Here is a 14,223-nt window from a genome sequence, read left to right on the forward strand (position 1 = left end):
AGAAGTACAAGAATGGGGTTATGTTGTCATTTCCTATGCATGCATGCTTTTCCCTTTCTCTTATATCTTACAGGAAGACACAACATCGAGTCAAAAATGTGTCGAGGTCGACACACGTTTTACCATGGGGGTATGCAGCATCCCACTCAGGACACGTGGGAACTGCAAATGTATTTACTTCTTTGTCATCGCTATATTGCATGTCATTTTGCATTGCTATACCTGTGGTATCCCTGTTCATAGGCTGGTCAAGTGTGCTTCATACTTCCCACCACAAGATGGGGATAGCACCACTCTGGGATATCTATCCCAGCTCAGGTTTATCTGTGGTCAGTTGTTCAGTTCAGGAAGTGAGTGTACAGAGGAGAATGTGAAGGTGACAGAAGGTCAGTCCAGAGAAGGGACAAATTGGAACTGCTTAAATCAAAGGGTAAAAGCCACCAAACGGCAGCAAGACCTTTGAGAATAAAGGTGAAGGATTTCTTAGCCACTGGCAACCTCACCAATGTCACTGGATTCAAAAGGGATCACAAACAAGGGAGCATTATACTGAACCACAGCCTGAGTCCAGAATTACTAAAGCCTATTAACAGTGGATCTGCAGAATTCCTCTATTTACCCAGAGACTGTATTCTATCTGGATGTTTGTACTGCAATCAAAACCAGTCACAGTAAAAGTTGTGAGTTGTATCCTACCACTGTCTACCTCATTCTTCACTATTGCTATTACAACTGGTTGTACCACCATTAACGGTACTGGCGTCACGACAAATACCATCAAGGGACCCAGCCACCACAAGCACTCTAAACACCCCTGTCATCACGGGCACCTCAACCACCATCTTGGCTGGCGATTCCCTATCACAGAGCGTGCCCCGGAGGATTTCGTGCTGTCTTCCTCTTCACTGTGCGACCAGCCCAGGGAGGCTTTCTGCTAACCGTGAGTAAACCGATGAACTGTATTATTGCTGTCTCTCATCGGCCCACCGTGCACCTCACGTGTCACCCCTGCGGTTCTGGCTCGTCGCAGGGTATGCATGTGTTTGTATGTGTGTGCATGTGTCCATGTGTCTGTGTGTGTTCATGTATACATGTGTGTGCATTTGTATGTGTGTGCGTGTTTTTACATGTGTTTGTACATGTGCTTGTGTGCGTGTTTTTACATGTGTTTGTACATGTGCTTGTGTGCATGTGTCTGTATGTGTGCATGTGTACGTGTGTTTGTGTGTGTTTGTATATGTCTATGTGTGCATGTATACGTGTGTGTGTGTGTGTGTTTGTACTTGTGTTTGTATGTGTGCATGTGTCTGCGTGTGTTCCTGTATACATGTTTATGCATGTGTGTGCATTTGTAAGTGTGTGTCTGTACATGTGTGTGTGTGCATGTATACATGTGTGTTTGCACATTTTTTTTGTGTGTATGTGTGTGCGTGTGTATGTTTGTGTGTGTATATATATATATATATATATATATATATGTGTGTGTGTGTGTATGTTACTTTTAATCCTGACCCCCATTCCTATACTGTCAGAACTGCTTTTTAGGGCTTGTTTCTGATAGCAGCAAGGGCTGCTGCTCCTTTGCAAATCAATCCTTGCTTACATCACTTTTCAGAGGCATTTGGCAGGCAGTAAAGAGGCAATATGTTGCTTCTTACCACCTGTTTTAAGCCCGGAAATGCAGCACCGCCACACCGCAACCATGCACACAGTTGCAGGGTGGTTGCAGTGCAGCCCCATTCACCCTGGGTATACCTCCAGCTGCAGCCACCACATGTGTACATCCCCAGATGCTGCATCTGCAGCTAAAGGGGGAGCAGCTGAGGGGTAGTAAAGACAGCTCAACCATGTGATTTTACTGCCCCTCCAACCTGACATGTGAACAAGCCCTGTGTTTTGTATGTGTGCTGCGCGTAGGGCTTCAATAGGCTTCCCTACCAGCAGAAATGCAGGGAAAGAAGTCCTTGACCCTTTTTTTAAACTTGTGCCGCACCCAAAGCACCCCATGTTTGCCAAAGTGTGGGGTGCCATTAAGAATTAATTAAGAATTAAGAATTGTGCTAATTACTGACACACAGACAAATGCTCTGCTCTTTAGGGGTGCCATTAAGAATTAATGGCACCCCTAAAGAGCAGAGCATTTGTCTGTGTGTCAGTAATGAGCACGATTCTGCACGTGTTCTGCGATACACAGTAACGTGAATCAAACCTTGGGCAGGGGTGCCTCAAGACTAAAAATACTTTTCAAGGGCGCCCGACGTAAAAAAGGTTGAGAAACACTGTTCTAGGGAATGCAATAAACCTAGCTAGCTCCTGACAGGTGTCAAATAATTATTTAAAGTATTAGAATTTGTGTACATAAAATATAGCAAACATTTATATTTTATAATGTATATTTTTAAATTTAACTGATCCATAAGATAAGACCTTAAGGGTCCATTCATATTTATGCATTGTATGAATGGCGCAACACGCATTACCACCATGCACAGTAAAACACAAACTGCCATGCGTTGGGTTGCCATTTTTGTTTTGAATAGCACCACAACACAATATTACAGTAATGGGCAATGCACTCACACTGCAGTGCACCACAATACACATGCCTTCATTTTTGGTGCACTGTAGTTGAAAAAGGGGCCACATCCAATTCTTTGTGCGCCAGCCCCATAGCACAGCGTATTATTGAGCTGACGTAATGCATAATGTTAAAAAACCCTTAGCGATTTGAATATAGAATTTTATTTATAAAACGTAACAAAAAATGCACAATACTGAACATTATGCTTTAGTGAATAGATGTCACTGTGTCTAGTATTCCCATATCCATGAAAAAAAAGACCAGTTAGCAATTAATCTTGTCTTGAATTCTATTGTAATGCTACTGTCTACCTTTATTCTGTAAAGCACTGCATAAACTGGCGATGCTCTTTAAATCCTGTATAATAAGAATTCGGTACAGCTGTCATTTTTTTTTTTTTTTTAAGCACAATTTTTGGACATTTAAAACATAATTTAATTATTTGCCAAGTGGAAAACAGACACAACTTATTTTAGATATATTGATAGATGAGATAAGCACCTAGAGGCACTAAGGAAAGAGACAAGCAGATTTTCCTGTTGATTCTTTCAGCAATAGTGCACTAAGCTATACAACACATCAAAGATTTCTCCTATGCGTTACAATTAATGTTAAGGTTTTTTTTTTTCAGTTACAATGGGAAAGCAAAAGACAAATGTTTTGAGAGCAGTCTCACCTCCTGTACCTTGTCCTTTAGCTCTGCCCTCTTCTTGCTCCTCTCCTTCTGGTGCTGAGCTCGGAGACGTAGTGCATCTTGTCGCAGGCGGTTGGTGTGCTCTTGCTCCCTCCGTGCTCGTGTCTGCTCCATCTGTCTCTCCAGGGCCTCAATCTCCCGTTCATAATACTGCTTCTTTCCCTGGGAGTGCAAAATGATCACTAACACCGAACACATGCAGGCCTAAGCTTAACCCTGACTAATCTCTGCAATGATTCTCGATTCTCGGGTAAAACCATCAAGCACTTTCCTCATCTATATCAGATCTTCCCTATTGTCAGTTAAACACAATGCAACAGATTCCAGTAAACATTTCTAATCTGGCCTTGATGGTGCCCTGATATCCTGCATTCAGGGATTACTATGGGAACACGCCAGCATCATCAACATCTATGTATTGTGACACTTCTTACTATGATCTCCTGCTCGATGTGACGGAACATGATCTCCCTCTCCCTCTGCATTCGTTGCTCCAGCTGACTCTGGGCTTTCATCTCTTCTTTCTGCAACAGTCTCAACTGCTGAAGCTCTTGACGCCTGCAAAATACATTAGATGAGCGCTTCATCCGTAGATTTTTAAGAGCCCTTTGCTCAAGAACATAAAGAGGACACAGACTGACAATACAGCAGATAGGCAGTTAACAGCTGCACAGCTACACTGTGACAGATTTCCGTGCAAATGGTATATATTCATTGCCTACGCAAAATGTAATCATCCTTTTTGTGTTGAGGTCGATGAAAAGGTTTGTTTGTTTCTTTTGACTCAATGACGTCACTTTCTGGCTCATTTATTATTTATTAAGGTAGTGCAAAGAGCATTAATAATATGCAAAATGCAGCAATCCATTTTTTTTTCTATTTACTAAGGCAGCGCAAAGAACATTCATAACGTGCAAATGCAGTAATCCATAGCAACTGATCTGATTGGCTGCTGTGCTTAATAGCATATTGTTATTGTTGTTTCTGCAGCCTTATTGGGCTGTTTGTATATAACACAGTAGCCCTTTGACAAAGAATGCTGGGACCAGACAGTCAAATCCAGGAGCCAGAAAATGTATTGAATTCATTTATTCAGCAATCAGATATTCCACAGGGTTTTTCAGAGTAAACAGAGCTATTCATATGAATAGGAAAGGCCATATTTTCATGCACATTGGCTCTTTGGCTCCTGTAATTCCTATCCTGGGATGATTAGTACCTTTTGATTTGTTGTAGCACATACTGTAAGCATCACTATTTGGTGAGGACAGGTACACTTTCATAAAAATGGCTGTACACAGTGAAGGCAGCCATTCTGAACTCTGTTATGATTTATAAGATTATAGCTAATTAATCAGTCACTAGTAACATGGAAGGTCCCTATGAGCTGCCTGCAACTTTGCAATTGTTTGTGCAGCCTGCAAAATGGGAGCATCCACAGTCTGCACGTTACCCACTGTACACTTTAGTTGGTGGGGTGTTTAAAGGGTGGCATTGAATTCTCTGGTAAGTACCAATACATACAGTATATTATAACCAGAAAATATCACATTAACTAAAGTTTAACTTGCCTAGACACAAAAAGAAATAATGGTATGCAAAGAATTTTGTTCAGTCTAAAAAGTTAATTTGCACAAAACAACCTCATGATGACTAAATCCTGTACATGGGAAGATGTGGTAACTCTCCAGACTGATGGAGAACCAGATAGACTTCCTGGATGATGTTCACGCGAACATGCATTTAATCTTGAACCATAGAAGCGATTTTAAAACAGCTGCAGCCAGAATCTGCAGCAGTTGTGCATGGAAACCAATCAGCTTCTTGCTTTCAAAGCTAAACTGAACAAAGTGAGGCTAGCAGCTAAATGGTTACTATGCACAACTGCTCCATTTTCTGTCTGTTCCAGTTTTAGTCCTCTTTCCCGATAGAGACTGCCAGGCTGCCCATTAGATATAAGGTTATTCATACATTGCCCAATGAAAGCAAGCAATGCCACTAACTCAAATATCGCTTGGACCAATCAATGTTCATACACATGCAGAAAAATGCACTTTCACACATTGGAAGTAATTTTTACACAGAAATATTGAATACATGTTACCTGAAAGCCAATCGTTTCATTTCTACATGGAGAGGAAATACCAAAGCTTTTCACTGTATCTTTGCTACATGCATTCATTGGCCCAAGCGATCATTATGATCAAAGGTGATCATTGTGAGTCAGAGTTGAGACATTTGAAGAAAATTAGATGTATCAGTCCTAGTTCTCAATGACACATCTGTCAATAACCATGCTAATTATAAAAATAAAACATGAAAATTACAACTCTTACAGCAAAGACGTATTTGTGAAGTGACCATGTAAACTTGAACAATATTTTATTTCAGACAAATTTAAAATTGAGCTTATTGTAATACTTTCGACCCATTTTCTAGCAACTCCCATAGCTCTCACAGCGAAACGCGATGGGGGCGTGGCCTGGTCGGAGTCCATGCTGAGGTTGCCACTCTACTCATCTCTGCATCTCTACCGTAGATATGCGGCTTCCAGGGGCCACCCTCCTTCCCTTAAATCATTGCAGGAGCCAGGATGGGCTCCATTCCCTGCCAGCCCTCTAGCAGCAGCTGCGGATGCACTGTCTACCTAACCCCTCTCTATCGAGGCTGCTCGGCACACATACATTTCCCAGGTCATAGTTCTTTGTTTGTGACAAATTAAAGCACTGGAGAAGTTCACAGAATGAGCTGTCTCTCTTCTATCTGATGTACGGGCAGCTAATTTGTGAATTTGCTGGGCCTACGGTCCTTAAGTTGTTTCCTGACCCCACTGCATTCCTACTTGAGCTAAGCCATGATACAGGTTGATAATTCAGAGGGAATCCAAGTGGATGATAAGATGGCACAGGAAGTTCTGCTTTGCTTGCCACATTTCTGTGTAGTTATTCCTGGTGGTTAGCTGTTTGGGTTTCCTCCATTCAAATTGAGTGGAAGGAAAAGGAGGCCAAAACGTTAATATAGCATTTCCATTACATTGGTCAATTACTGTGACAAATGTGTGACATTTCTGCCTGTTCCTACAAGCTGAGGAATGTGGACTAATATTGGCGTGAACTGGGAGCCATTTGATCACCATTAGCAAGTCTGCGGTCTGGGAAGGACACATAGAGGAGTAAGGAGAAAGAAACTAAGAAGCTAGGACCTCCCCCCCCCCCCTGTTTTTGGTGACAACCATCCATTAATCCATCCATCCGGAGGAGATCCATCCCGGAGGCAACCATTGGTCTGATTGAGATTATTCTCAAACACGCTCTATTGAGTGTGCAGTGAGGTGAGCGGCTAGTGCACACTTATGTTGGATTTAGCTCACGATCACCAGACAACATTTTTTTCTGCATGAAATTTTGGGTGTTGATTCACAAAGTTTCTGTTTATTCACTTAATTGGGATATCTCTAACTACTCACTATATGGACTTTTTATCTATAATTGATTGATTTCGTTTATTAGAAGTTTTTTTTTTTGGAATTTTTCCATCTGTACATCATATATTATAATTTAGTTTTTCCTCATCATTGCACCTATTGTTTTGGATATATCTAAATTATCACTTCTAGCACATAGGACACATTCATATTTGGTTTATTCATTATATTTACACTTTTTTTTTATCCATCTGTACCGTTCATTTTTCTCGTTTTTTCTACAATATTTTTGCACATTTTATTGTTGAAGATTATTATTTACATCTACACTTATTGCACATCATTGTCTACTTGCATAATCAAATATTTTTTAGGGACACTATTTTATAGAATTGGACACTATTTATTTCACATCAAGATTTTTCCACATGAATTAGCGCCGATTTTTTGTATTGATTTTACCTACTTGAGCTAAGCCATGATACAGGTTGATAATTCAGAGGGAATCCAAGTGGATGATAAGATGGCACAGGAAGTTCTGCTTTGCTTGCCACATTTCTGTGTAGTTATTCCTGGTGGTTAGCTGTTTGGGTTTCCTCCATTCAAATTGAGTGGAAGGAAAAGGAGGCCAAAAAGTTAATATAGCATTTCCATTACATTGGTCAATTGCTGTGACAAATGTGTTTTCTCTAGCGTTCATTGATGTTCCTGATGCATATCAGTAGGGTTATACTGCCCCCTACAGGAGTAGGACACTAGACAGAAAAAAAGTTCTGGCTACGCCTATGGGCAGTCCCGGAGGGTACACCCTCTCTCTTCCTGCATAGGATGTCAGTTTTAATCTGTCTAGTCAGGAGTAAGGACCTAGTTCCCTGATGGGATCCCTGGTCCTGGCAAAGTTTTTTTAGTTCATTTTTTCCTGTGAGATCTACAAGCCAGATGCCGGATCTGGGCGACAGGGCTGAATGTATAGATCCAGTGGTCACCCCAGCCGGCCAACGAGCGCATGCAGACCTTAGCTCCGTGCTGGGTCGGCCTCGACATAGTCCCACTGGACGGGGACTGGCCCCGCGAGTTAAACGTCTCTCACGACAGGGCCTAGGCCTGAGTCGAAGCGTTCCTATTTGGCCGACAGCCCCCCCACTTCAGCAGAGAGGGGTCCTGTCAGGAGGTGGAGCCTGCCTGTGTTCCTGGTATGGTGAGTAAATGTTCTCCCCTTTTCCCACTGGCGGATTTTGGGGTGGACGCGGGCCTCTCCCTGGGACGGTTGGACCCTCACCATCTCTGGTTCTCCTCTGTCCTGTTATGCACCCCCTCTTCTACCTCCCCCCCTCCACGCGGGGGACTGTTTGGGCCTACTCCCAGGGGCTGGGATCACATTCTCAGGCTGCATGGGGGTCTGGGGGTGCGCTGCCTGCGGCGAACAAGTGACTGTGCAGGGGGGCGCCTCAGTCTGTACTTCCAGGGCCTACCTGCCGATCGATTGCATGGTGGAGTCTGGGGGGGTCCTCCTGAAGGCCTCGGTCGCTGCGCTCACCACGCGGGGCCACCATTTTCTTGTAGCCATATGTGCTACAGTGAATGGTGGCCATCTTGGTACACCCGGTTTCACCCATTTTGTGGTGGATTCTTTGCTGGGAATCTAGGTGGGAGTGCCTGGAGGTGTTTTTCAGTGGGTGCCCTTCACCCTGGGCAGTTTCAAGCTCACTTCCTTTTGGAGAGCTGCTGCTGACACGTGCAGATGTTCCGGGACCGGCTGATGCATATTGGGACAGTGAGTTCTGGGGGTCTCTATTTCTCTGTTGGGGGTCTTCAGCGTGTGCCTGACCTTCGGTAGGGGGGGGGGGCGCTGTAGCACAGTAGGACCGTTTTTTTGCAAAAAAAAAAACATTTCTTTTTTTCTGTCAAGCCCCAGGGCTTTCCGGATCTCAACTGTCCGTCAATGCAATTTTGGCGGTTCTGGAAGCATTTGTGTCCCGGGTGGAGGTGGCCTTGAGAGGGCGAGGTGCGAAGAAATGACCTCCACCTACCCCTGCCTCATCTGATGTCTCGGATTCTGAGTCTGACTCAGCCGCCGTAGACGTGGGTCTCCCTGCCGGGTCTGTTACTTCGCGCCCTGCCTCCTCGGATAATGAGGATGACATTTCTACTTCCCCTGCCACGCAAGAAAAGGCGCTGGTGAATGCACTGGTTGTTTCTGTGCGTGACACCCTGAACTTTGGAATTTGCAGCTGCGGCTGTGGCTGCGCCTGGAGCGCAGGTTCCATTTGGCACTCACATGTCATCCGTAGTGGAAAAGATTTTCCCTTTCCAGATTATTTTGCTAGCATGTCTGAGACGTTCCTCTGGGGTGTCTAAGCGGCTTGCTAGACGTTACCCTTTTGAGGAGTCTCTGGTAAAGAAGTGGACTGTACCCGCCGGTCTCCAGACTGAATAAAGCTACCGTTATTCCAGTGGAGGAATCCCCGTGCTTTAAGGACCTGGGGGATAGGAAGGCGGAGGCTGTGGCCCACGATCTGTACTCCCTGGCGGGGTCTGCACTGAGAACAGTGTTTACGATTGCCCTTTTCATGCAGACTGACTGATGGGCGGAGTTCCAACGCCATGACTTGGTGAGGAAGCAAATCCCTCCTGCCTTGGGGGAGCTGTTGGACCAGCTGATGTAGGGGCTGCAATTTGCAATGCCGCGCTAGACACGGCTCTTTTATTGGGTCACCTGTCGGTTTTTGGCAATGGTTATCTGGCGTATACTTTGGCTGAAGTGTTGGTCTGCGGATCAAACTTCTAAGAAGTCCTTAATGGATCTCCCTTTTCAAGGGGATCGTCTGTTTGGCGCTGCCCTGGATGACATTATATAAGGGTCTCACAGGGGGCAGAGTACTTTACTTCCACAGGCTAACAAGGGTAAGGACCTTCGTCGCAGATAGGGTCCCTCCTGTTCTTGGGGACAGTCAATGAGGCAAAGTCCTTCAAGACTTCCTCGGGTGTCTCCAGGCGACCCTGGTCTGGCAAACAAAAGTCTGTTTTTTCCAGACCTGCGGACAAGGCCTACTCAGCCTGAAGGGGCGCCCTAACCTGTATCTGGTGTGGGGGGACGTCTTGCTGAATTTTCCTGCGGCTAGCCCGGATCCCAGACAGCTGAGTTCAGGAGGTCATACGGTCCGGTTACAGGATCGAGTTTCGATCTGTTTCTCTGGTAAGGTTTTCCCTTGCAATTTACCGCTGTCCCCGAATCGCTTGCTGGCGATCTATGGGGCAGTACAGGATCCTGGTTCAACAAAGCTGGACCTAATGGCCCTGGATGGTTCCGTGCGAATCAAAACTTCAAGATGGTATCGGTTCGCACGATGGTGGCTTCCCTACATCAGGGGGATTCCTGGCCTCTATAGACATCAAAGATGCCTAACTTCTTGCCGTGGGAGAGGATCACTATCAGTTTGTGGCATTACCCTTTGGTCTCGCCTCTGCTCCTCGGGTCTTTACAAAGGTGTTTGCTCCGGTCCTGGCGCTGTTGCGACAGCGGGAGATATCGGTCCTGAGTTACCTGGACGATCTGGTTCTCTGTGCGGAGTCCCCTACGATGCTAACAACTAATTTGGAAATCTCCATGAGAACTCTGGAGGAGTTCGGGTGGATTCTGAACCTTCAAAAGTTGTCCCTGGTCCCTTCAGTGAGACTGGACTATCTGGGCCTGACTTTGGACTCATCCTCAGCCAGGGTGTTTCTCCTTCTGGAAAAACTCTTGAAACTTTAGACTGCGGTTCAGCTGTTGCTGTCCAGCACATGGTCGTCCCTTTGAACCTGCATGCAAGTTCTAGGACTTTCGCTCAATCCCTCACGAGGATCCTGCTGGCATCTGCAGATGCCTCTTTTGGCCGCAAAGTTTTGCAGGCTGCTGTTTGGAGGGCTTTTTTGCCTTCCTTGAGGGTGTTTACTGTTTGTTTCAGGTGTGCTTCATCTTGCTGTTCTGATGAATCCTATGTTGCCTGGTTGGCTATGTTTAGCCTTGTGGACTAATTTTTTTCTGCTGTTCCCACCCCTCATTTTATGGCACTGCTTTGGGACGTCCCTACTGATATGCATCAGGAACTGCGTCCCTCAATGAACGATGAAGAAAACTGGATTTTTGACTTACCGTAAAATTCTTTTCTTTTAAGTTCTTTGACGGACGCAGTTCCCACCCCTCTATTTTAAGTTGGGTTGGTATTATTTCTCTGACACTGCTTTGATACAAAACTGACATCCTATGCAGGAAGAGAGAGGGTGTACCCGCCAGAACTTTTTTTCTGTCTAGTGTCCTACTCCTGTAGGGGGCAGTATAGCCCTACTGATATGCATCAGGAACTGCGTCCGTCTTAAGAACTTAAGAGAAAAGGATTTTACGGTAAGTCAAAAATCCATTTTTTTTAAGCTTTACACTTTAAATATATCATGATCCACATGGCCCGATCCTCGCTCGATCATCTGAAGCCATTCTTGAATCTTTTGCTTCGGTTGTAAAGATCAGATCAGTTCTGGCCATCCTAAAACAGGAAGTCTAGATGGACAACTTAAGCTGGCAATACATGGGGCGAATATCGGCCAGTTCCTGGTGAAAAAATTTGCTTCATGGTCCAGACAATAGTGTGTACGAGGCTTTACTGCTCAACATCTTTTGAAAGCAAACGAAGGAGCCAGGCAGAAAATTGTTAACCAAACAATTGCTGCTTCCAAACAGATGTGGGCACTGTTCGGGTGGAGCCAGCTGTCAGAATACAATATCTGCAGCGGGAAATTTGTCCATTTTCATTGTTGAGCATGGATAGAGGAACCTGTAAGATTTTTTTCCACCAGCACGCAGGCAAAAAAAATAAAAAAATCTATGTGTGTACGGCTAGCTTTAGTCTTTTTTTGGTTGTTCATAACGTTTTGCTATTGATCCGCATAGACGAGATACGCTACAGCACTAAACCTATCACAAGTAAAGAGCACAACCTAAACAGATAAAGATAAAAGTTGAAATCACATCCTCACCTAACTGAACGCTCTTTTATATCTATGTTGTTTGAATCAGCTTTTCGTTTACAAGATGAGACTTTCATTTCCTTTCCATCCACCACGAACCTCCGTGTAATCCGTACAGTTCTGCCAGCATGTTCGGTAAAATTTTCATTTTGATCTAAATGCATTTCTACCCCCTGAGCAGAAAAAGAAAATCCGATTATTTTGCTATAAACAATCTCTTTAGTTCATTGTAATTTCATAAGATATGTTTGGGCTGCTATGACCAGGTGTTCTCCCCAAGGACAACTAGAAGAACTAAATTAAAAGAGCGCGGAAAATAAAAAACAGATTATAGCAGATTATAGAAGTATTAAAAGATTAATGTATATTTAAAACACATTGGAGTTGATTTAACAAAAGGGTAGAGGTAAACCTGTGTTCAATTTAAATACCTAATCATGTGCTATCAACAATCCTGTTTTTTTTTTTTTTTTTTTTTTAATTTTCATTACACATCATTGGGTATTAAAAGTGAACACAGATTTACATTTTTACTAACATTCACTCACATTTATTTTTCAAAGGGAGCTTGTACTTTAGAAAGTACACACTTTGCTCCTGCTTTGCTGCTAGAAAATAAACCTTGTTATCTCTTTTAACATATATCCTACTAAATTTCTAGTCATTGTGGTTGAAAATGAACGTTGATTTGACCCGAGTAATGCTTAGCAAATTGAACAAAGGTTCTTAAAATAAAATAAAAATTCTACTAGTGTATAGCCAGCTTTACATAAGAGTACTGAGGTCCCCTACCTTCTGTGCATTCTCCAGACTTGAGTCAAGCGTTCCATCTCCAATATATGCAGGGCCTTCGTTTCCTTCAATAGCCCCATCCTTGAGCTCACTGGGTAGGACAGTCCATGAACATCGGGCAAAGTTTATTTTTTTCTTTGGTATGCTTCTATTATTACATCTCTTAACAACAACTTGCTCACCAGTGCTGACTGTTTTCTCTCCGACAGACTCCACAATAACATTTTCCTCAAATCTCACCCTGTGTCCTCTGGTTGAGGAACACTTTCTGTTGTCCAGACCATTAACCCCCAATATGATTTTAACTTCTGGCTTTGTTTTCTGAGATGTGTCCTGTGGCAAAATCCTATTTTCACTTTCTGAAAGGGGTAATGTCCACCTCCGCAGTGCTTTCCCAGAGGAATTCTGCACATTTGCTTTGTCATCGCTGTTCTGTCTAATATGGTCAGGTGACCCTGAACCTGCATATGTTTGGCCACATGTTTCTGTATAATTGTAATTTACTACTTCATTACTGTCCCTTGTATTTTCAATATTGGTCACAATGGCCTCTGCAAAATTTCCATGTTCCTTAGCTGATATATATGTGGATATCTGTGGCTGGCAGAGCATAGTGTCTATACATTCCCTTTCAGAAGTATTAGGAGCTATTTCTTGGCTGCATTCTTGGGTTTCTCCAAGCCCTGAAATATTGTGTGGATTGTGCAAAAGTATATCATTTACTGTGGAATTTGTTGCACCGTGACCTCTTTCACTTCCCCATTTTACTGATGCTCTCTTCTCCCTTGAAATTGAATAGTCCCATTGTTGTACATCAGATTGTTTTGCAGAAGCAGATGAAGAACATTTATTCACCACCTCATCTTTGTCATTCCCTAAATCCTCATGAGGTTTCTGCTGGTCAGTGTGCTTAGTAATTTCTCCTTCTGCACCATCTACTTTACTCGCAGAACCTGAGTCGTTGGATTTAAGTTTTATCCAAGAACATTTTTTTAAACGGCCCGGCATTGACAATGTTCTACCTATCTTCCTAGAAGAAATGCAGAGGTCTTCACTACTTCTCCACCCTGACATGGGACAGACAGGTGAAACAGGATCAAGTTTTTGTATGGCTTTTTCCTTGGTATCGAGGGAATCTGAATGGTCTATAGTAACACAATCTTGAGCCTTAATGTAATCTTGAACATTTTCTTGCAGTAAATTCTGTGTGTCATGTATATATTTTTCAGAAATTCCTTTAGGACTCTCGTCTACATTTATAGCATTTCTGTTGATTTCCTCTACAACTTGGGTGTTCTCCATCTTTGCACCAGTAACTGAAGAAGAGGCATATTCTGTAACTTCAGAGCTGGGTAGAGCAATTGCAACATTCTGAAATGGGTGGTTGTACTTCCATTTAGCCAGCTCTCTCTCACGTATGTGACTGTGCTCACTATCAACTTTCCACTTTACAGATGCCCTGATTTCTTTGGAAAGTGTGGGGGCAGAGAGTCTGCGCATCTGTTTCAAGAAACTTGTTCCTCTCTGTACTGGAATTGGTGGCTTCTGGTTGAGGTCTTTCACTGGGTCTTCTTGAATTTGACCAGACATGTGCAAGCCATTTCTTGTGCATTTATCCTCTGCTTTAATGGGAGACTTCTCTACTGAAAATGTGGGATCTCTCAAACTGTCATCTTCACTGTTGCTTTCGTGTGGAAGATCAATCTACAGGAAATATTGCAAGGTGTT

The 14,223-nt window shown here is 43.5% G+C and overlaps 2 protein-coding genes across 2 annotated transcripts in view; one reads left to right on the top strand and one right to left on the bottom strand.

The window, feature by feature from the left end:
• Positions 1–14,223, top strand: part of NCAPH (non-SMC condensin I complex subunit H) — a 207,752-nt gene that overhangs the window by 86,595 nt on the left and 106,934 nt on the right. The gene's annotated exons all lie outside the window — the stretch shown is intronic.
• LOC309554161 (uncharacterized protein) overlaps positions 1–14,223 on the bottom strand; it is a 128,652-nt gene that overhangs the window by 26,206 nt on the left and 88,223 nt on the right. Inside the window, exons 9-12 of the mRNA XM_082255768.1 lie at positions 12,496–14,199; positions 11,713–11,876; positions 3,710–3,833; positions 3,258–3,437 (exon numbers count right to left, since the gene is read on the bottom strand). Coding sequence (XP_082111894.1) covers positions 3,258–3,437; positions 3,710–3,833; positions 11,713–11,876; positions 12,496–14,199 — 2,172 coding nt within the window. The remainder of the gene's footprint in view (positions 1–3,257; positions 3,438–3,709; positions 3,834–11,712; positions 11,877–12,495; positions 14,200–14,223) is intronic.

Source organism: Pelophylax lessonae (genome assembly GCF_965119305.1).
Source record: "Pelophylax lessonae genome assembly, chromosome: 4".
Lineage (NCBI taxonomy): Eukaryota > Metazoa > Chordata > Amphibia > Anura > Ranidae > Pelophylax > Pelophylax lessonae.